The sequence below is a fragment of the Bombus affinis genome, chromosome 13 (assembly GCF_024516045.1).
Source record: "Bombus affinis isolate iyBomAffi1 chromosome 13, iyBomAffi1.2, whole genome shotgun sequence".
Lineage (NCBI taxonomy): Eukaryota > Metazoa > Arthropoda > Insecta > Hymenoptera > Apidae > Bombus > Bombus affinis.
In genome coordinates, this window is record NC_066356.1 from 820936 (window position 1) to 844712 (window position 23777).

Consider the following 23777-nt stretch of genomic DNA (forward strand, 5'->3'; position numbering starts at 1 on the left):
TCACGGCGCATGCACGCGCACTAGAATAAAAAGGTTTGTTTCTACAAGTCACGGTAAATTTCGAGATTATAAAATTCTGTTCGTAGAGAAGTCTGGTCCATGTCAATGAACGTTTCATTGTCATTGTACAATTGACATATTTCTTGTTTAATTTAATATTTCCTTGAAGGAGAAGAAAATAAAAGAATCCTGTGCTGAGATTTAGAAAAATCGCCTGATTTCCCTTGACGTTATCGTTTTCGCTTGAAAAAAAAAAAGAAAAAAAGAAAGAAGAAATAAAAAACTGAGTGTCCTCCACCCCTTTCAGCTTTCGAATTCCTTTTATCCTCTTTGATCTTGCATTGCATTTTTTCTCTCTTCCCTTCGAAAGAGGAAAAGAGGGCAACGATGATAACGCAACTACCGCTGGTTGTCGCACCCTAGATTTCATATTAACCACCGCGAGCCACAAAAGAAGAAAAAAGGAAAAGGGAGGAAGAAAAAAAAATATTACGGAGCTGTCGAGGTTGTCGACCTTCATCATTCTGTTACGGTTTCCCTTTCTACCGGATGTATACGAGCGTTTTATCTTTGGCGTGTTCAGAGAAAGCTATCCGAAGTCTACTTTTGATTGATGGAATCTTGTTGCTCGAGCTTTCAAAACTCCTAATGGATGACACACTTTTCTTTTTTCACAATTCGGCAGATAGCGTGCAGTATACGTGTATCCAAGCGTTTTTCTCCCATGGGATGTACTAATCCTAAAAGTAAATGTATGTAATACTAGATTTCCTGTATCTTTTGTTCTTATCGTCGTGGTATTATATTTTTCTTGATTGAAAATAGCAAAGCGTTAAAATTCGTTATTAACAGTTGACAGTCTTCGGGAAATGTAAGAAAATATTATACGGTGTAGAACATGTAAAATTATAGAAAGAAAGATAAAAATATAGAGAATACTACGAGAAGCTGGACGATGAAACAAATCACGAACATTCCATTTTGGAGTGGTCGCCTTTCTATGGAGGAACCACTTCTTCAATCGTTTCGAGAATATTTCGGATAAGGCAAGCCGTTTCACCCGAGCCATGAATTTCTTTAGAGGCTACCTGCTTCCTCTGTTATCGTTTTATCGTTTAGCCGGATGTACCTTCGTCAAACTTGTACGTGTGTGTCCGATAGAGAATTACGCACCCGTCTGGGATCGAAATTTCTTCGCAATCCCGTCATAAAAATTCCTATACATGTTTCATGAACCCTCAAGCTGCGTATATATTTTACATATAATGAAAATTTATAAAGTAACTTTAGGAAACGCGATATGTTCGATTAGCAAGTTCCCTTCAGGTTTTGTCTCAATTTTCTGAGAGCTCTTAAGGGTTTTGCATGGTTTCGTGTAAAACCATCGCCCTTCAATACCGATAACCGATATTCTTAAATAAAAAACATACGACGAATCATCATTACGAAGTCCTGCCCCGATTATGCCTGTCCTCCGAGGCCCTTTGTCTCTTTTTTGTCTGTTTGCCCGGCTGATAATGTTTCGAGAGTTCTCCTTAATTAATTAAGGTTATTTCATGAAATCGACATCAGCCGAGTTTCAAGCAGAGAAAAGATGGTGAATTCCGCTTTAGAAAAGGTTCCTCGGGGGTTCCTTCAATCGACATATTCAACACTCCTCTCTCTCTCTCTCTCTCTCTCTCTCTCTTTCTCTCTCTCTCTGACACATACGCACGCAGGCACACACATACACACGCAGGCACACACATGCACACGCACGCGCGCACGCACACACACACATTTTATCTAGATCCGTGGGATATAATCCAGAATAAATTGCCTCTTAAATTCGAGTCCCTTGCGAGGTTCGAAATGAAGTATGTTTATAATATTCAACCACTTAAATCGTACAAGATGTATAAAATAAAGTAATCAAAATTGGAATTACATAGAATTCGTGATATACTATTACCATTATACATATATCATATGACAATTATCAAGAAAATTGGCTTGTTACGGTGTATAATATATTTTATCAGTCCATTTTATTATGGTTTTCAACTGGGGAGACAAATTACTCGCGCTGGGGTATTTGACTTGTTCTTTCTTTCGATCGTTTTCTTTTTGCCTCTACAAATCTATCATCAACGATGCATGGATAAAGTTTCGTGATACTCGTCGGTCAGAGCAAATAAAGAAAATTAATATGAAAGAGGGAAGGCAATTATTAAATAACAACTAAAGGCAAATTTCGAGATACAGATCTGTAGATTTGAATCGAATATCTCGGAAAGTTTCGCGTGTCTGACAAATTTCGTTACACCTTCAGCGAATGAGGATTCACGGTTGCTCGCTGAACTAAATCTGCTTTCCCTTGTAATTTGAGATACACGCCCTCGCAACATTTCCACGCTGCGGCTAACTCTTCGCCTCTGAGGAATTTCGGATGATGCTCTCTGTCAGAGAAACGCCGCTTAAGGTCAGGCAGGTATGTACTTTTCAACAACGAACTACATTCAAACTTTGAAATATGAGTAGCTAACTTCCTCCAAGGAAATTATGTCAGTTACCTTGATCGGGAGGAACTCGGTTATATGTTTATTAGACGCGTCGCCAAGTAATATTTCATGTATGATGGATAGCGACGATGAAAACTTGACCTAAAAGTAGTAAAGACTAAGGTTAAAACTGTTCTGCGGCGATACCGCGGTACTTTTATATGTATTTATACGTACTATGTTTGTATTCCATATGAGATTCTTATATTGCTGATCGTTGAATTATATTATTGACTGTTGAAAAAGCAAATGAACATTAAAAGATACACTGGCATCGAATTGATAAGATTAATTCTGAAAAAGATAAATGTCGAGCCATGTATTCTTATTGCGACTGAAAATGGTTAAATCTGCGTTTAAAAAGTTGAAAACAAGATTAATAGTTAAGAAGAGTCAAAGAAAAATTTTCTCACTAAAATAAATTTTACGCGCATACGTCAGTAAGAGATGACCTTATTTCCAGCAAGAAGGGATAAATATTCCTGTTTAAAGAATTATGCAGCTAACTCTGTCAAGATATTATGCATACAGTGTCGTAAATAATATTCAAAGTTCTCCAAGTAACTTTGCCGAGTATCACGACTTTTGTATATTTTTACATCCCTTGGAAGTAGACGATAGGAAAGTTCGAGCAAGAGTAGCATAACACGCACATTTGATGATAGGTGATTTTGTAAATAACATGCAAACGAAGTAATATAACACCGGAGATGAATCTATGAGACGTTTGAAATTCTAGCTGCGATAAAACAGAAGTGTCAAAGGGGTTGAATTATGGTTGTTTCCGTGTTTAAACGGTCGATAACGCTATTATGTCCGTTTATTAAACACCTCGCACGTTCTCATATATTCTTGTAATGACCGTGGTTACGATTATGGGATTATAAGGTGGATTTTCCCACGACGCTATTATACAACAAGCTGGGAGAAAGACGGGAAATTATGTTAAATCTTAGAAATGGAAAAGCATTTTATAAAAATATCCTTCTGATCTACATCGATTCCAAAGCTAAAAATTATCTTTGGGAGCACGATAAAATCTTATTTAAATAAATAATTTTATTTAGAATTTAATAATAAATACCAGAACAATATATAATATTTAATATCTATAATATTAGATATTTAATATATTAATATTATTATTTTAATATCTATAATATTAGATATTATTTAGATTAGTTACAGAATCCTCAAAAAAATTGTTGAATTTGGGACGTCGATTTCTCACGAAAAGTCCGCACGATAGAAAGCTAAGAGACAGTCTTGTTACCACGATAATTATCTACCAATCTGGAAAACCATGAAACCACTGAAAGAAAGCGATGGCCTGATCGAAATCAGAGTATCAAACGGTGAATCAATCGTAATCGTTTGCTCAAAATGATTAAACTTGAAACCAAATCTGGCTGATATCGTAAATTTCACGGACATAAATTACGCAAAAGCTCTTGGCGAATCGCCATGAAAACGCGAATCACAGACAACTCGTGTAAACCATACTTATTCGACCATCAAATTCTGCAAAGTATCTCGTAAATTAGCAACAAGACGACCGGTCAATTAAGTGCGAAGCTCGATCCAGGACCGTTAAGAAACTCCGATCAAACCGGAATTCCGGTAATCTCGTGTTCCCTCGTAAAATGATCCACGATCCACGAAACGACGTAATTTTCTGCTTGCAGAAACGTCTATAGACGTTTCAAGTTACCAAGATCCACGTCTTAAAACGGATCAAACTTTCTCCCTCCATGATCCCAAAAGTTGTAATTGTTTTGGGTATACAATATTCTTTAAATGAACCTTAAAATTCACTTTACTTCGTTGATATAGGCCTAATATAACATTTTTGACAATTTGGACGATCGTGGCTATCACTAGACTTGATATAAAATCGGTTGTATAATTTGAAGAAAGTACAAGCATCGAGATAAAATAAGGGGCGCACTAGTAAGTATCGCGTATTCGATAGAACAGAAACAGTTTAAATAATCTAAAGCTAATAAAATTCATCGTGCGTTGTTTTACATTATCTAAAGTGATAAAAACAAGCAGAAGTATATGGAGATAGTATTTAATAACGAGAACTTCGAAATCAGGGCATAATGAAGCGCATAGACAAGCATTAAGTGAATTTACTTGAAAACAAAACCTCCTATAAAATAATTGTATTCTATAACTTCAAGCTATTAATTGTACCATTAATTACAGAATATCATTCGAATATCGAATTCGTGGACCGTTTCGTAAATCGTCATCGTTGTAATGATAAAATGAACCAATGAAACCAACAGCGAGATTTATTTTTATTTAACGGATAATACGTATCTATGGATAATGCGTACACGCTTAAGGTCTTTGCCTAAGGAACCATTATCGATTTCTGGATTATTGTTAAGAGTATCCTGGGGTGGTACACAGATCAATATATCCAGCATCGGCGAGGATTAAAACTATGAACTGAACTGGATCGAGTCAGATGGTTAACAGCGACTGTTCACGTAATTGGAAGTCTCTAAAGCGACCAATTGGCTGGTAACTCAAGTAAATTGCACGAAGAACAATGGTTTTTTGGCTTACCTGCTAACTAGAAGGCTAACTATATTTCAGAGAAGCAAGGTGATTCGAGGGTGGCAGCAGATTGATAAGGAAAAAAGCGTTGGGAAATAACACCGGTGTATTGTTTTATATTGTTATATTCCACTTTCGGGAATTCTGTTGTAATATGTTTCATATTCGTTTCAATTAATCTCACGTTGAACGGAGATAGCAATGAAAGATATCAGCGTTTGAATAGTTACAATTGTAAAAAATCTTAAAACACAAGTATATATATCATCGAACGTACACTTGTAGTAATGGCAATTTCCACGATTGTCGTATGGTTACATAGTTAGAATTATGAAGTAGTACATATTAATCACAGAATTGCAGATAAAGTATTATTCTACTTGTAAACAATCTCTATATATTTCCAAACGTCAAGATGTTTACATGGATTGCATATTTTTCACGCAACAAGTGGAAAAATGGTAACCAGGTCAAATAGAACATAAATTACACAAAAATTGAGTAACTCGGCTTAAACCGTTGTGAGATACCTACACCACAATACCAGCCCGTGATATTAATCATTCAATTATGCTTTTATTTAGCGCAGCTTAGTCGTATGGTACTTAATTTCAACAGCTTTGCCACCCTTTTCAATTTCCGTAATGAAGGTTCTATAGTAAGCGTGCTTTTATACATTACGTTCATTCGCAGAATTTATTCGGTGTATCGTTTGATGATTTTACCGAACACAGTCAAGATCGGGAATTTTTTCCTAACTTCAATCAGAGAATAAAAGCGTTGATAGAACAATCCTCAAAACGGTGTCCTAGGAACGCTAGCTATCCATTCACGTAACGGAAATCCTTTTAAACGTACAGCTCGCTGTTTCTCTTTGAGAATTGCTACACAATTTATACGTCGTTGAAATAACATTACACGAAACACGTTGAAATTTTCATTTATATTTGATTATGCGTTAATTTTCTCAGCGATACGGAACATAATTCGGAAAAGCATTTTCGAATCATATTTTAACAAATATTCTTCGCAAAAGCTTTATATCGCAGCGATTTCATTCGCTATTATGTACGTACGTAGAAGCAATTTTCGAGCAATTTTGTTTGCAAGATTTGTAATTTGACGTCAATAAAAAGAGACACAAGATATAATATCGATAATGTGGAAATTACATTTGTCGGATAATTTTGCGACACGCGAAAAATTTATCGTTTATAATCGGTAGGGTATTCAGCACCTGACCCGATTGGGTGGTTGTAAATTTGTTCGGTAAAATTCTGTAATTTTGTTTGCATGTTAATTTCCCGGATACGATGTTTTTGAGGAATCGGGTGCCTGAAAAAAAAAAAGAAAAACAAGTAAAACGCGACAAAGTTGTGTATTTAGCTTTAAGAGCTCGAGTGTCGCTAGACTCGTTTCAAAGATGCACCGTGTGTAACGTGTGTGTGCTTTATGTCGTACAGGAAAACCTGGATCCATAGGAGCAACAGGTAAAATGCTGAGAAATTTAAGTCGATAATAGAATTCGATACGTTCGCTGCCAATGATATTTTACCGATTAATATACCGTAAAATTCGCGACAACTGTAAAAAACCGCATAATATAAGTACTCTTTATCATTTTTTGCTCTTCCTTTTCGATTTTTTACAAAAAGAGAAATTCTCTACAGTCGAGTTAGAGCTTAAAGTGAGTAGCAGAACTTTTAGAGAGAAAATAAAAATTATTGAATTACTGTCGTTGGTAGAGTATTATCGTGCAGGGTAAGAATCATTGTGTGTAATTAAATTGTTATCGCGTTATTATTTATGAGACAGATACGCATAACCCAATATTCCTGCAATAAACAAGCGATCATTTTTCTAAAAGTCCTTTCTAACTTGGTCCTTCATATTTTGGTTGATGACATTTCGTTAAAGAGTTCTCGCATGCTTTTTTCAAATTTTGAATCGAACGTCGATCGAACGTCAGCGAGATTCTCCGGAGACTAACTTCCTTTTTATGAATCGACTCGGGCAAGAAGCAAATCGAATTGATTTCTTGATCGAAGTAATTTGACCTTTTCACCCTGCCTTATCACCTTCTCGATACGAGATTGGACTATTCCGGGGTTTCACGGGTCAATTGAAGAGTCGATCGCGCTTGTCTATTTCTCCTTCAGTTTTCCTTCTTGTGACGATTTTCCTTCGATTTATTCTGTCTTCATCAACCACCGTTAGACGAAAGTCTCAACAGATTGATCCAGCAAGATCTTCACCGCTACACGGGATGGAAAATTTCTTCCACAAACGGAGTCTTTCCTCATCCACGTATCTCTTTTTCGTTGCTCTTCTTTACCGTTAATATTGCATGCGTTCGTATTTATCGGAGCACGAAATGAATTTCAAAAATGGTATGCAGTGCATAAAGATTATAATTGAAAGCAGGAATGGCAAATGATGAAATGTATAAATCTAAATAAATCACGCTAAAAACATTAAAAAGAAAATTGGTTTCCATCTGACTACCGGAATTAATCAACATTCGATACGGATAAATCTAAATGATCACCGACTTTTGAATGAAAGATATTTCGATTAAAGGACAGATGAGCGGTGTAAATATTCGAAACTTCTTATCAGCGGAACAAAAAGGCGAAGAGTATATCAAAAAGCAGATAGCTCAGTTACGAGGAGCAGCCGGATAGAAATGAAGCGTCGAGGGAAATTTCCAAGCGTCAATCAAGCTTCCTAAAATTTTTCAAGCTCGATACTTTTCGTAACCGAGCAAAAATTTGCACGATTATGTCTCCTTATGTACCGACAGAGACAACAAGAAATTAGTAACTGTCCTTGCTGGTTTAGAATCAACGGTTTATGTTACTTCTTTCTTTTTGCTTTTTTTAACCGTCCGCTTTTATCTTCGTTCTATTTTCGCAGCCTGTATTTTGTCCTGGCAATTTTCCGGCATTAGGTGCACTCTTATCACGTTTTTTTTTAAATGTTCCTCGTTTTGGAGCAACGCTATTTTCAGGAATTGTCATGGATCTCGCTCGAGCGTGTTAATACGTGGCTAGGTTCTTATTAGAAAATCTGATCTACTGATTCGTTTGACGAACCTAGTTACATTCCTCGCAAATTGTGCAGGATTTTGGTATCCTGATATTATCGACTTAAAGTGAGTACATATAAATACTGCTATTCTTCTAAATTAATTTCTGAATTCCGATATTGGCAGCTTCCACGAATCGCACGAATGTTTTAAGATTCAAGCAATTCCTGAATAATTAAGTAAAACAAGAAAAAATTCTCTAGCGTAGAGAGATTCTGATTATTTCCTGGATAATTAAAGCAATGCAAAGCTTTGTGTAAGTATATCAACGGTAACGCCGTCATATTTCGCAATGAACTGGTTCTAAGTGACAATCTAGTATAAAAAGCCATTATCGACTGCTTACCTATGTTGAGTAGGACAAGCAACGTTTCGTAACGAATTCATGACAAGGACATGCCTGGAGTTTCGCTTCTTTAGATGTCTGATCGATCCACTGTCATAATTATAAACAGTTTTACACAACCAAGATCTTGGAGAGCAGGAAGACTTCGAAGATAGACGAAATAGTGAAACTTTGAAACTTGAAGAGAAAATTCTCGATAATATTTATTTCCCTGTGCACTCATTTAAATTTGACACTTTATGCAGCTGGGACCATATTTTACTGCTAGTACCGGCTTATTGCTCAAGACATATAGATCTGCAAGTTTTTATGAGCTCGAACAGCTGCGAAATAATTTTCACCGATATCTTCAGCATGCCGAAGCAATAAAATTTGTTCGTTCTATTTCCCACGTTTCATCGGTCCATTCCGTTTCTTCTTCCAACGCGCGATATATTTCTAACAGTCTAACGCCCTACAAAGGAACAGATACTCGCGTATAAGAGCTCGTCACGTAATAAGAATTTCAATGTACTCGTGCTTGGTCCTTTTTATTGGCGCATCTTTGATCCTACGAGGAAAATACCGCAGTTCGTGTGCACCTCTTGAAACAATCTTCAATCCGTTCTTCATCGCTTTCTTCCATAATACATGACGACATGAATACATTTCTTCCTGTATCTCTTTGAATGTTAGCAAATTGGTGAATTTATGGAGGAAAGTTTGACGTATGATTGCTGTTCTATGTTAGTACGTAGCGAGCGTATATCAAGTCACAAGGAAATATCTGCCTAAGCATTCAGGAAAGGTTATTTTGTCAGACTGATTCACGAATGTACAAATTGTATTTTTTGACAAATGCAATTATTCCAATCATTCTGGGAATTATAGCACTTAAGAAGAAGAATATTCAATTTTTCCAAGGTATTTCTTCATCTAAGAATGTCTAAGATTCTCGAATAAATGTAAAATATTTCGAGTTTGCACAAAAATTTCTGTAAAGAGTTTATACAGCTGATACGTATTCTTCCCTTGCTAAAGTATGTATTCCTGGAAAAGAATGCTTCGCGAACGTCGTTCCTCGAATTTTAATAATACCCCTTATATCGAGTTTTGAGAAGCTGCGTTATATACAGTAAATCCTGTTATGAAGTAGGTATATGTTCGTTTAGAGAGTGCATGATTTACGCGGCATCTAAGCGATAATAGAGGCAAATTTTTCTCAAGAAGGAATATTATTCTTGGTTATATAAATGCACACACCTTCTCTATACCGATGATAACCATATTATTCGAATGCTTTGCACGCGAAGTATTACATACTTCTTAGCTAGCATATATACATATATACATATATATCGCACGTAATATCGCAACTATAACTAATACTTGAGAATATTAACTACTCAATTAATTCCCTCTGTTGAAAGATAATGAACACGAAGTGTCATAAAATAATGAATATTTCATTTCAAACGACGTAATAATTCATGGCAGTACTCCAATCCTCGCGAAAGGGGTCGTACATCTCCAAGGAATCAATATCTATCACCATGTACCAATATCAATAATATCGTAATCAATCCTTTCAATTTTATCATCTTTAATAACTATTATTCGTTACGATTCTTTTCATGCGTTGAATCATCCGAATTTATTGTTCTATCTGCGTGTTACGATCCATTTGACGGAATTAAACACGAATTCTATAGGTTCTTAGATTATAATCCGACTTGTAACGAGACGAACGGTGCCGTTATCATTGGACACTTTGCCTTGGCAACAACCTGTGTCGTGAATTTATGGGATATCGACGAGCCGGCTTTCATCGGGATCGTAAACCTGACCCTTTATGGCGACATTATACCAGACCGAAATGGTTGTACTTCCATTGGAAATGACGTCTCGTGCTACCAAAATGAAAGGAGAAACCGGGATGCTTTCAAATCCTGCCGCCAATTCAACCGTTGAAACGACGCGAAATTTTTTTTGAACAAGTTACCTCTTCTTTCTTCTGCGATGACTTGGAGAAGTTACGCCATTCTCCCGCTCTGAAATCTCTGGAAATCCGAGATTCCAACTTTCTACCATCATCGCGGTCCGGTTGAATGGCTCAGCGAATTCTCAGGCGAATCGAATGTCCAGAGGGGAATCAAAATTCTCGTGAATACTCAATGGGTGATCTTAATCAATATTTTAAGAACAATACTTGCTTTTAAATTTACGGGAAGCAGATATGTCTCCGTATTGTGTTCGTTGGCGAGGAGCAAGGACGAATTTGTTCGAGAGCGAATCGATAATCAGAGGGGAATAGAAATTGGTTCCAGGAGAATACAACGAGCTGACGTACCATCAATGTTAAGGAGAATACACTTGACTTTTGGGACTTATGTTTCCGTACGACTTATGTTTGCTGGGAGAAACTTTTATTCGAAGGTAAATTGATTTAGGGAGGAATGTAAATTTGCTTTAACGTGAAATAGGGGTGGTCTAAGTCAATGTTAAAAATAAGTGCAATGTCATATCTTAGCCCAAAAATGCTGATTGTAGAATCTATATCGACTAGGAAGTTGTAAAACGGGTGAAAAAAAAAAGATGGAAACCGTGCATCAGATCGGTAACGAATTATGAATTAATCTTAAACTCGAAGGTAAGCCATTGAACTGAATTCACAGTGCGATAATGAGGTCGGTTCAATTATATCTAATAGCGTCGAAAGTGCTGTACCAGTGCCTCTCGTTTGTTTTAGGTTGCATTGGTGAACGAGTCTACTACGGTTCTTTCGCGCATGCCGTTTCTCGTTCGCGTTTCTTTCGCTCGATCATTGATCGGAGAAATCAGATTCTGAATCGAATTGGAGCAATCGTTCGACTGAAGAAATAATTTTTCTCGAAACGAATGTACGCCTAAGAAGTATCATCGTTAAAAATAAAAATGACGAAACGACATATTAACATCGATGGCTGATAATTATCGATTTATTTGCGAAGATAAGGGTAACCTAATTCTTTTGGCAAATATATTGTCGCAGAGCTCTTATTAAGAATGGGATTAGCGAGGAATAAAAGTAGATTCAATTAGAAGGAAGAAAGTGATATACTACTTTAAATCTCTCGCACTGTAATAATGTTGCGGAGATTATCCAAAAGGAGACGAATTAAAAAATATTCCTTTGTTTGCAACATCGATGTGTTCATTAAAGCGATAATACAGATAAGCAGAGGCGTACGATTAATGATAATTTGCGTTGGAAATTGATAACGCTTATATCATGCCCTTGATCAACGAGTCGCATGCAAGCATGAATGGTCAAATACTATACACGTGCTCGAAATGTATTACATTAAAATGAGCTGTTCATACCGATTGATCTGATGGGATATTTGATTGATGAAGATGGTATGCTTATCTATTCTGGAGTAATTGACTATTCTAGTTTTAAACAACACAATTTAACGCCGCAATTTAACAGTTTAACAATATAGTAACCGCCGGCAGTATAAAAGAAAAATTATCATTCGGAGTTCTTTAAAGACACGTGTTTTCGAAAGTTTTAAAAGAGACTGATAATATGTTGCTGAACATATTAAATATGCTGAACATATGAAAATATGTTGCTATCAGGAACGACATTTGAAGAAATATTATTGTTTCCTTATAACTATAACGGTATTGTTCAGTTAGAACTGAATAAATTATTGTTGAAAATATTATCTTGCCGGTATAATACCGGAAAATAAATATTAATGATAATTTTTATTCCTGTCACTTTTGTGCAGTCATTACTAACATTTTATCTACGGAGATACCAATGGTCTATGACTCTACAAAAATTCATCAATGCATAATTTATCGCTCGTGAATTAAACAAATAAGGTCGATATTTGTATCAATTATAGTATATTTTCCGATAACGGTATTATCAAGAAATGTACAGTGTTTCACAACAAAATACTTTTTCTAAGAACAGATTTGCGATACATAAAATAACGAGAACTTGAATACAAATTTTTCAAATATATCATAATATTAATTTTTCCTTTTATAGCTACAAATCGCACAACAAATTTTTCAGTATTTACTTTTCGTGTTCATAACGAGCATAAACGAAATCGTGTATCTGTTTTGCATCATCATACAGTACAAATACAGGTGTCCAACAACGATCATCGTGGCTTTTCAAAACCACGAGCAGTGCGTACAAAGAGTATTTTCGCGATAAATTATTGTAATCTTATCGATCTCATTAGCACTAGCCTACTCATACTGTTCCCGCTTATCTCGTCATTTTTTCTTGTTTTCCCATACGGTTTAATGTCAGCAAAAAGCCGAACATAATGATACTCGTGGATGCGTGAAACGATTGCGTAAAAAAGATAACCAAGTATGCTGCTCCTAACGAACGTGCATTTACGGGATTGGAATGGATGCCAACCTTGCATCGACATAGCATGCAATAAATAAATCGTAAATTAACTCGTTCTAAAGAAAACTGGAATCTATTAAATTCATTCATCAAATTTCCGAAAGAGGAAACTTATCTTGAAACAGAGTTCTATTTTTGTTGAACTAGGATCGTAAGAATAGATTACGAGAAATTGATTTTATCAAGTCGATATTTATTTTCACCTTACAATTGATTTGACAGAGAAATGTACGTTTGAAAGAAAATTCTTTTTAATTTAGAAATCTGTGCTAGATTCCAGAACCGTCATGTTTGGAATTTTTGTAAGTTCCAACAACTCAAAAAAATTTTTGAAACAAATAAATTCGTTTAATTTTCAGAATATTTCCGGAATATAAACACGTGTGCATTTACTAGTAACAAATTCGTAATCGCTACGTTTATCTCAATAAAAAGAAAAAAAAAAAGAATACGAAAATATATGAATGCAAGAATACATGGTGTGTGTTCATAGCAATCGACTTGAGTGCTGACTATATTCTATTACTTCCCACATCATTATAAAACATAGTATCTCGATGATATCAGAATTTCTGTTTTTATCGCCAATCAGGCTCGTGCACGTACGTAAAAGTAGATTAATAAAGTTTATCTGAGGTTTCAATGCTTTCCCTGTTGTGTCCACGAATAAGATAGCGATAATTCGTACTAATGCAAAGTGAAGTTGTTTAGATATGAATTTTCAACGGTACTACGCGTTGGAAATTTGTTCGTTCTAAAAGTAATTAAACCAGCATGTATAAGCATGCAATATATACTAACCGTATCTAGCAAAACTATATTTGTGTTTATTTTACTTCAAATTCTACGTTTGACAAAATTTTTCTAAGAAACGATTTAATAGCATTGTATTTTATGCACTGCGATATGAACTAGTGCATTTATGGGGTAGATGATTTATTGACAATTTATTGCAATTCAATGACTGCTCCTGTCTATACTTTTGTATCGTATACTATTGTAGATGTTAAAGGATTTCCATTCGCGAGTAAGAAAAATTCATCGATAGACAGCCGAAATATTTTTGCCAAGTAAGGTGAAAGGAAAGTACCACTTGTACATATAGAAACAGTCGGTATTACAAACTGATGTGAACATATTATAGTGTTAAATACGCTTTCAAGTATTATCGTTGTATTTACGGGACGTTGACTTTGTTCGTTTCTCTTTACTTAAACCCAGTATTGATACGATTCAAGTGAAATTAAAATGGAATATATATATATTTTTTTTTTAATAAAAGAGGAACGGGACTTTACGTTTCGTATCGATAATTGATTGCGTTGATGCAAATGAACAAGTAGCATTTTCGCTCCAGTCAACTCATTTACATTATTGACAAACACGAACGTTACTGATGAAAATTAATCGAACGTTCGACATTTTGCATGAGAATTATGCGTAAATCCGACTCCAATTTTTATGAATTCGTAATCGTTATTAGCATGCATGAATTTCTACGCATAATTATTCTTAATTTAACTAATTAATAAGGATAAGGATAAAGTCTTACAAGCGTGTTTCTATCCAAGTAAATAACAGCTTAAACGCTGTTAAAGTGACAGCAAATCGCTTGAGCTCGGAAGCCTTGTAAATCCGAACGAAACACCTTAACTAAATTCTACAACCGATGAAAAACCCACGAGTCATTACCAAGACAATCGCCTACTCCATCTAAAAATACTCGCTCGAATGATCAACCACCCCAAATTTTTCTTCTACCTGATCTATCGAGAAGTAAACGCGACTTTCCGAGCCTAATCCACGTTCCCCTCTCCAAATCCTTATTCCTGACTGGCAAAGAATAGAAAACGTAGTGGAACAAAGATACTGGACAAAAGATTGAAGAAAGAAAAGGAAAGGAACGAAAAGGGAAGAACAAAGAAACCGAGTCTTCATCGGGGGAAAGTAGGAAGAAAGAAAGCGTATATGGGCCAAGAGCGTATGGACCATGCGCTGGTACTTTTACGCGATGGGGGAAGCAGGCTTTTCAGGCAGGAAGAAGGCGGTTCGAGTGGCACCTTGCACACGCTTGCTGTTTCCCTTTCACTCACCTATAGCAGTCCGTGGCCTTGACGCTGGCATGTCCGATCGAGGCGGCATCGGTCAAGGCAGCGATCAGACCGATGACGCCGACAGCAATCAAAAGTCCACTTGACATAGTGCTTCCTGGGAGGAGTCACACGTAGCTGGTGAGCTCAGGTTAAAAGTCGACGAACCTCTTCGACCCTTGGTTCAACTCTGACGCTTGTGATTTCCAGCAAGCCCAAGACTCTTTCACCCAGTAGCAACAGTACGCAGCCGAATCGTTCGACGATCAGCCGACCGACTGATACGCGTGGCGCGCCACTTACAAACACGGCTCCTGGCGATCGCGCTTGGCCTTCCGCTGACAGTTCGCTACTTGCGGTTGCAGCACGCGAGACACACTGTGGTGCAAACGGTTGCTCGCTCGGACACTGTTGATGTCGAAAGCGACCAACCAACGTATAAACGGAGACACGCGACTTTACACTTCTTATCGTTCAAGAATAGACGATGGTCAATAACGCTGAGAAAGAAGCCCGCGACGGAGCCTCAGTTTCCGAACCCTTTGTGCACACTGACGGAACTCGCGATCGGTTATATGAGTCTGGTCGGTTGATAATGAGTCGCTTGTTCATTGGTCTGACACCGGAATACTCCCCCAGCCTGATTGGCTGTCGATTAACTTTGCGACCGCGACGACTAACCGTTTATCTTCCTAAGCAACCAAGGCGAAAGGCTTCACGCAGAGTTTTTTGCCTGTTCTTCCTAGCCAGCACGTGACAAGGATTTGTGATCGATCGTGCAAGGATTTCGCGCAAGGATCGCCCGTGATTCTTTCATCCGAATTTGTCTTAATGTTCCTTCGGGGAATTTTGATCAGGCCCTGATGAGACAAGGAATGATTACTGTGCTTAATAATATTTGGATCTTGGACACGGTCATTTTTACCGTTGTCGCTTTTCCTGTTGCCCTTTAGTGCGAACGTTGAAATTTTTTCGATTTTTATGAATGGTTTCTATCTTTTATGTCATCATTTAAAATCATTAATCATGTTTTGTAATTATTCGTAACAGTTCACTATGTGTGGAATTTTGTCTAAAACATGTCAATTACTTCAGCCTTTGACAAATGATGCACAAAATTATCACTCTCTAGGTTTTAGGTAAAATGAAATTCCGGGATTCTAGTATCAAATTTAGATGACCTGAGTGATTTTGCTATAGGTAAGTGTAGTGTGATTATTGCATATCCCGAAAATACTATGATGTTTACTGTCTTTCGGGGTAAAAGTTGGATGATTATAATAATTGGTTCATTGATATTAACTGAAAACTCGAAAGTTTGTTTGGTTTGATTCGATAAGATATGGGTAACTGTTATTGATTGGACTCGACCCAATATTCTTTAAGAATTCTTTAGATCCGATAATGATTTTAGAATTACCTACATCAGACATCGTTTTTCAGAAATGTGTCGTAACAAATTCGTCATTTATCGAAACCTAAATTCGATTCGTAAGAGTCACGTGCGCGTTCATCTTAACATTTTTCTGATTCTCCTCACCAACACATGAAAAACGGGGTACAAAGCGGAAAAGTATGAAACGTAGAAGACTAACAACTCTTGTGAAAAGAAATTTTTTCAAACGCTACAGGACGTTTATTAAGGAACGGAAGGAAATTAAATTTTTCCGTGATCTCTCTCGTAATATTACTGCTCCTATATCATTTCGTTTTCTTATATGCTGATGAACTGCAATTATTATCATATCATCTGGTTAACGCTTCGTTGCAGACGAGTTAGAAACGCCGCTTCAAGGAAAGTTGTGCTACGGGAACAGAAATTAACGAGGCGACTTTTCTATTAAAAATATTCTCGAACGATGAATAATTTTCTTCTTTCTTCTATCTTTTTATGACTGCAGCGATTATAACGCGTAACTTGCCGTATAACTGTTTAGTATTATGTATAGTATTGTGTATAGTATTTCTTCTAACAAGACTCACAGAAGACATTCCAGACGATTTAGCTTTTCATTAGACGTAATTAGATTTTTTTTCAGTTGCCATAAAAACGAAGTTTTGAACGAACGCATCTCCCACGGTATAAAATTTGTTACCGTTTGTTGTATTTGTTGTATTTTGTAATTTGTGAAGAGTATTTGTTATATTGTGCCGTAATTTACTCTGTTTAAACAAATTGTTTTTTAAAAGCGATCGTTCCACGAAAACTTACATTCATCTCATGGAAATATCTTTTTCATCCCATGAATAATTCAAGTAACCACAGAGCGTGTCAAAGAGAAGATACTGGACAATTGCAACGGGAACGATGGGAAAATTGTGCTAGTTGTATCCATTCATTACGAACAGATTTAGAGTTTTTTTTAGTATGCTCTCACGCCGCAAGAACTTTAATAATCACGAAAATTTCACTGCTGATTTTAAAGGAAAAGATTTGACAGTAAATTTACTTCAAAATTAATATTCTTCGATAATTTTCTAAGTAGGATTCATCAAATTTGGAAGTAGAAACGAATACAAAATCAGAAGTTATTTTCCTTCGATGTACGTAGAAGATAAACAAATTTGTTGTGACGTGTTGCGAAATATACAAAGTATTTTAAATAGTCAAAAATTTATATACTTGTCTAAATATTCTATGCCTTATCTGCGATAGTGGTTTTTACATGTCCTCTGTGCGCAATTACCATTGATAAGCGCCTTTTTTTTAAAATTCCCCTTTGAATAAATTTCCTATTTCGAATAAATGAATAACCTAATATTTTAGTTGACCTGTAATTATGTATCGCAAATTACACTTAGCTGGAAGTGAAGAAACAGTTTGTTGGTATTTATGCAAATTTATAGTTTCATAGGTAGAATTAAAGTAGTAGAACTTAAACAGAAATTTTTTTCATTCGCAAAATATTACAAGTACTATATTTTTAATATTTTAATTATTTTAGAGTATCGCGTACGTTCTAGCCATTTGGGTATCTTCGATTTTTCCAATTAATGCATAAACATCCGTTATTTATGTTCCGCATACTCGTGGATGGCAAATTTTATGATTAATTCCTGTTATTATTACATACACGGTCGCGGATATTGTCTTCCTCTAATTTTGTCCGTGAAATATACATAATTGAAACTAAACAGTACTTAACGAGAATATGTGCGCATTACGTAAATAATTGTTTATTATTCGACATCTCCCTTTTGGCACCGCGAATTTCGGTCGATTTAATACAAACCCCCATACGTGATTCGAATAGATGATGCAACTTAAGGCACTGAAATACCTAAATCATCTCTCGTTTTTACTCTAGTACTCACTTTTACTAAAGATTGGAAAATAAAAGTGCATAATACTTTTATGGAATAAGGAACTTTTTATTTTTCTTTAGAATTCGTTAAAGAAAGATAAATAATTCTATAGATAATAATTTTATTCCGTCATCTGCTTTTTGCCAGAAAATATACAGTAAAATGAAATGTATTGCAGTTGATATCTCGCTCATACACTTCATAACTGCGTTAATTCCACGTTTTACAATCGCATTCCCAGACCAAAGGCGCTTTCGTTTCGACAAATTTTTTTCAAAATTCTGTTCGATCTTTTTCGTTACAACATCGTTATTGAGAACATTTACTAGTTTTTATCATGTGCCTCGCACCGTAAAGCAGCTCACGTATTCCAGATAGCTCAAGCATTTCCTCCTTAGATTACATTAATTACAAACGCTATTCAGAATGTTTATTTGTGGCCGCGTTTTACACTGTTGTTATGTCAGAGTGTAAAATATTACAGTAAATCATTATTACTACAATAGTAAATCATTTAAATATCGCTCACGAATTTCAGATTAGGAAGAAAAAATGATTTATTCCTTTAGGGAGGCAGATAATATCTTATACGCTGTTATAATAGAATACAACGCAATTATCAATCAATATCCCAAATCGAATGTTTAATTTATTTAGAAAATTACCTGTTCAAGCAATTATCCGATGACGATTCATAATTTCTTTTATAAAAAAAATCGTTATTTGATATTTGCCTAATACATCTGACACTATGTTTAGGAGAATCACTGTTAATTAGCCAACGTTTATGTAAATCACACGAAAACAGTAACGGTTTAGACATTAATAAGCAAATTTGCGATAATCATCGGGATTCTTCGGATAAATCTTGTTTTATTTACGAAGAATGCTTGTAGAATAATTGAACTGTCAATTAGTGTTCTTTGTTACGTAAAAAATTGCGAATAATTTATTATAGGAAACGCTATTTATCACAGCTAATATATAGCTGACGGCTGTAGCTATCTGTTTTAAGTTGCTAAACGCCACTCAATGAATAATACGTTCTCGGCACGAACCACGAGATCAAAATGAACGAAGTTGTCCAAGTCAACTTTCTGCAACCGGACTTTTCTTTATTCATGAGAAAAAGTTTATTTCAGGGAATACAGAGGATGACATTTTTTAAGTGGTCGCATTCAAGGAATTGCAGTACCGTCAGTTTTGATTATTTTCTTTTAGAAAAATAGGTGGATGTTATGATAACATGGACAAATATATGGTGGGAATTTTTGACTACAAATATTGTATAAGTTCCTAGGAAAAAGTGACGAAGCAACCTTGGAATTCTTACAGTAAAACACACAGATCTAAGTAGTTTTTAGCTCATTTGATGTTATTGTAGGAAGATATTTATTATTTATTATCCCTCAAGACGAGCTTTTTCTAATGCACACTTAATCCAAGTTCCGTTGGCGGAAGGAGATCATGGCTGAAAATAAACAGCGACACTAAAGCGTCCTTAAACAAAATATGATCCATCACAGCTTACGTGAAATTATGCATGGTATTAACAACGTTTGGAATAAAGCTGCCGAAGAAATGCAGTGTCTGAGAAATTATGCACAGTATGAACAACAATTGGAGTAACACTTCCTAAGAATTGTAGTCCTACATTTATTATTTGGTTATACCATAATGTAACAGAGTTACGTAAAAATATTACACCAATGTGTTGCAAACATATTTCAACTCTGGCTGAATAATTTGTGCTTCATCCTTGTGAAATAGTGCGCTTTGTTTGAAAAACAATAAAAATGCAACGTGAAATGTGTGACGAGAAGAATTTGAATCGCCGTTGAAATTAATGTTTGACACTCGTAATTGGTTGCAATATTTCATCGGTTTTATCTTCGTTCAATTATGCCACTGATTCGCGAGAGGATTGTAATTAATTTTTAATCGATGCCGTAGATAAATTGTGGCGATGTTGAAATTTATAAACGCGGTTTCGAGTACAAATTGATGCATTGCCACTTAAAATTCCAATCTTATGTAAGATGCATTACTCTTAATAACATGATAGCTGTTCAAATCTTACATAAGGACATCGGATCATTTTTGCAATCGTGCATGTTCAATCGTGATATAAGGCACACGGTGTTTGATATTTTCCGACTTGTCCATATAGTCGGTGGCTTTCAAATTCTATTTTCCTTGTTATTTTACGTTTATATTTAACGAACCGTCAATCTGACAAATAAAAACCTTTAATTTGAACTAATCAAATTTATAACTCCTCTCGTTTCGTGACAATACTATAGATTATAATTCCAGATTTTTATTTTAATATTGTCCAACTTTGCCATGTAGTCGATGCCTTTCAAATTCTGTTCTCTCTTGTCATTTATGTTTACATTGAATGCTGAACTACTAGGGTGGAATATAAAAAAATTTTATTTGAGCTAACCAAATTTCGAAATCTTCTCGTATCGTAATAATATGACCAGGTTTTTATTTTTTATCGAGAGAAGAGTTACAACGTTTCTACGTTATTTTTTCTTCTTTATAATTTAATTGTGATTTCATTGTAATTTTGAAAGATTAGAAGCAGGTTAAAGAAAAAAAAAAAAAAAAGAATAGCGAGCAATTCTAGAGTCGTCACATTTCAATGTGCACGTACACCAAAAAGTCAAGATAAAAAATACAAAATTTTCCAATATAAATTCGGGAAAAATTGGAAGCTTTCCTCTTATATTTTTCGATGTTCAGATCGAGAGTTGGTCGTTGTCGAGAGTTTGTTGTACGTTAAAACGCTTTCGCGATAAACTATGGTGTTCGGGTATTCGTAGCTACAGCGCTAGTGAAATATTCGCGGCAAATCACTGTTAAAAAGTTCTCAACTTCTAATGTTCACGCTCAACCTATATATTCAACCTATCGTATACCGGCAGCACGAAATCTGATAAGATTGGTATAGGGTCGAAATCTACGATGTGTTTGAGAGGTGCCCTCTCGTTCAACCTCAGCCGTCGATACTAGTAATGTAATTTACGAACGTTCAAGATATTAACAGAGGGGTAGAAAGTGGTTAACCTTCCTGGAAACTTTAAGGTAGTTTTCCCCCTTATAATGTCGATTGTTTACCAAGATTTCGTTGTACACGAAAAGTTCTGTATCAAGTGGCTAGATAATTCACTTTTACGGCGTTTTATTACATACGTTGCAAAGTAAACGCATGTAATTATTTTAATATTAATTATTATTATATATATACCTGTTTATTATTTATTTATTATCATTATACATATATATTTATATATTAATTATTAATATTATTAATTTAAACTGGAAAGTACTTTCCTATTACGAATTATTTTACCATAAAATACTCCTCGTTTTATTTCACCAGCAATGAGAATTTTTATATTTATAAATTTCGTAGTTATAGTAAATATTCTCTACATATTTTCTTTTATTTAATTTGTAATACTGGTTCCTCTAGTTTCGTACGCTTGCACATTTGTTATTGCTCTCGAAAGATTGGAATTTGCACATTCGAGTCAGCTACTTCGTATTTCTTTACAGTTGAGCCGATTTCGCCTGTTAAGGGCCACGTACGCAGCTTGTTGAATCGAGTCGAAGGAACAGCTGAGTTAAAATTCAATCGCATCGAGAAGCGAGACGCGAGTGATTTTTATGGAATATCGAGGGAAAGCTTTCGCGCTCCTTTCGGTACGATAAAAACACACGTCTCGTATTCACCGCGTAAACCTAGCTTTGATTCTTCCTAAGGCGGTACATTTGTCATAAAGCGAGAGGCGAGAATCCGAGCTTGGCAAAGTGGAATACGATTTTCGTTATAAAATGGACGAATCGTTATGACCAACGACACGACGTTATACTTCAACGTGACAGTTTCACGCGAGTCTGTCGTGTTAACTTCCGTTTTCGATTCAAAACAGAGGAATTTATATTTCCCTGTGAAACTGTCGTTCCAGAGATCAAACTATTCTCCACGACCATGCGAACGTCGAAGTTATAACGAAATGTAAATGCAGGCTATAGAACACGTTTCATTTAAATCGAATATTTTTTCTATTTCTTTTTTTTTTTTTTTTTTTTTGTGACATTGCTATTTCAAACCTTATTGTCAGCCATTCTGAATATCTGTACTAATTGAAAGGCAACGCTATTGGAATATGAATCAAAAGCAAAACATACAACGTGAAATTATATCGATTAATGGCATCACAAATACGTTCTCTGGATGTCTACTAATCATTCTCTCGTCGTTATCCTCGTTTCAATCCATACATCTTATACATTTTACTTGATGTATCCCTACAATGATGCAATCTGATGTTCGATGAATAACGATTATCGGGGCTATCAACACTATGTATTATTCCGCAGCTAGCATCAGCAGGAAATACTTCAATCGAAAACTCAGGATCGTAATCGTGGCTCCTTTCTTCTTTCGTGAAATGGAAGACGTTCGCCGAAAAGACGCGAAGACGTGACATATCCGGCAAGGACTTTCAGCTTCCTGTTCCGAATGTTACGGTAAATAGCCTTCGAGTACCTTCCTGGAAGTGACGCCTTCCTCAAAAATCGACATTCAGAGCACCTCTAGCTGAACGGAAGGTCTGAATATTTTACTCGTACTTGGCCTGTGTCTTACGTACGAGGTAATTATGACTCACACTTGTCAAGTACAGTATTTTTGTTTTTAAACGAGTACGTAGAAATTGGAGTTGCTGTTAATCTTTTATTGTTGTGTTTACTAGAAATATGTTGTTGGAGAAATTAACACGATGATTTATATCGATAAAAAATCACTAAACATTTTTCCAAGTGTACCGCTACCTTATAAATATTCCATGCGAGATAAATTTGTATGACTTAAAACTGGATTCATTTACGAGTATTAAATGTTTTATATATTTATATTTCATACGTGTGTTAGTATTTAGTCACAGGTTGTTGATTGTGTGCAAGAATACCACGAAATAATTATACTCTTATCATCGGCAATTTCTAAAATTATTTTAATGACACGGTAGACGGGGAGGATTTATTGCTATGGACAAGATGCACGATAATGCCATTGTATAGTATAAGCCCGTGTGACGCGGCTGTTCAACGAGCAAATTACACAAGCTGTTCAATATTTAAACACACTTTGTGGATTATAAGCCAAGTAACGTGTCGGTGACAACTAATGAAATAAATATTCTAATATATAATGAAATGGGATAAAAAAACCTTTCCAGAAATTGGAGAACGAAGAAAAATGTTGTTTTTCTCGACCTTTTTATTGTAATACATATGTCGCGAAATTAAGAAAAATTCAAATTAAAAGAAATCCTTGAGATATCACTTTTGTTTACCGCAGCAAATTTTTACGGTCTTTTCTTTCGTTTTTATATCTTTTTCCTTATATCAGATA

General features: G+C 35.5%; 1 protein-coding gene across 1 annotated transcript in view; it reads right to left on the reverse strand.

Annotated features, from left to right (window-relative positions):
- The window catches only part of LOC126923069 (trehalase-like), a 32030-nt gene extending 16427 nt beyond the window's left edge, over positions 1–15603 (reverse strand). Inside the window, exon 1 of the mRNA XM_050736094.1 lies at positions 15044–15603. Within this exon, the coding sequence (XP_050592051.1) occupies positions 15044–15150 (107 nt within the window). The 5' untranslated portion in view covers positions 15151–15603. The remainder of the gene's footprint in view (positions 1–15043) is intronic.
- Positions 15604–23777: the final 8174 nt, after the last annotated feature.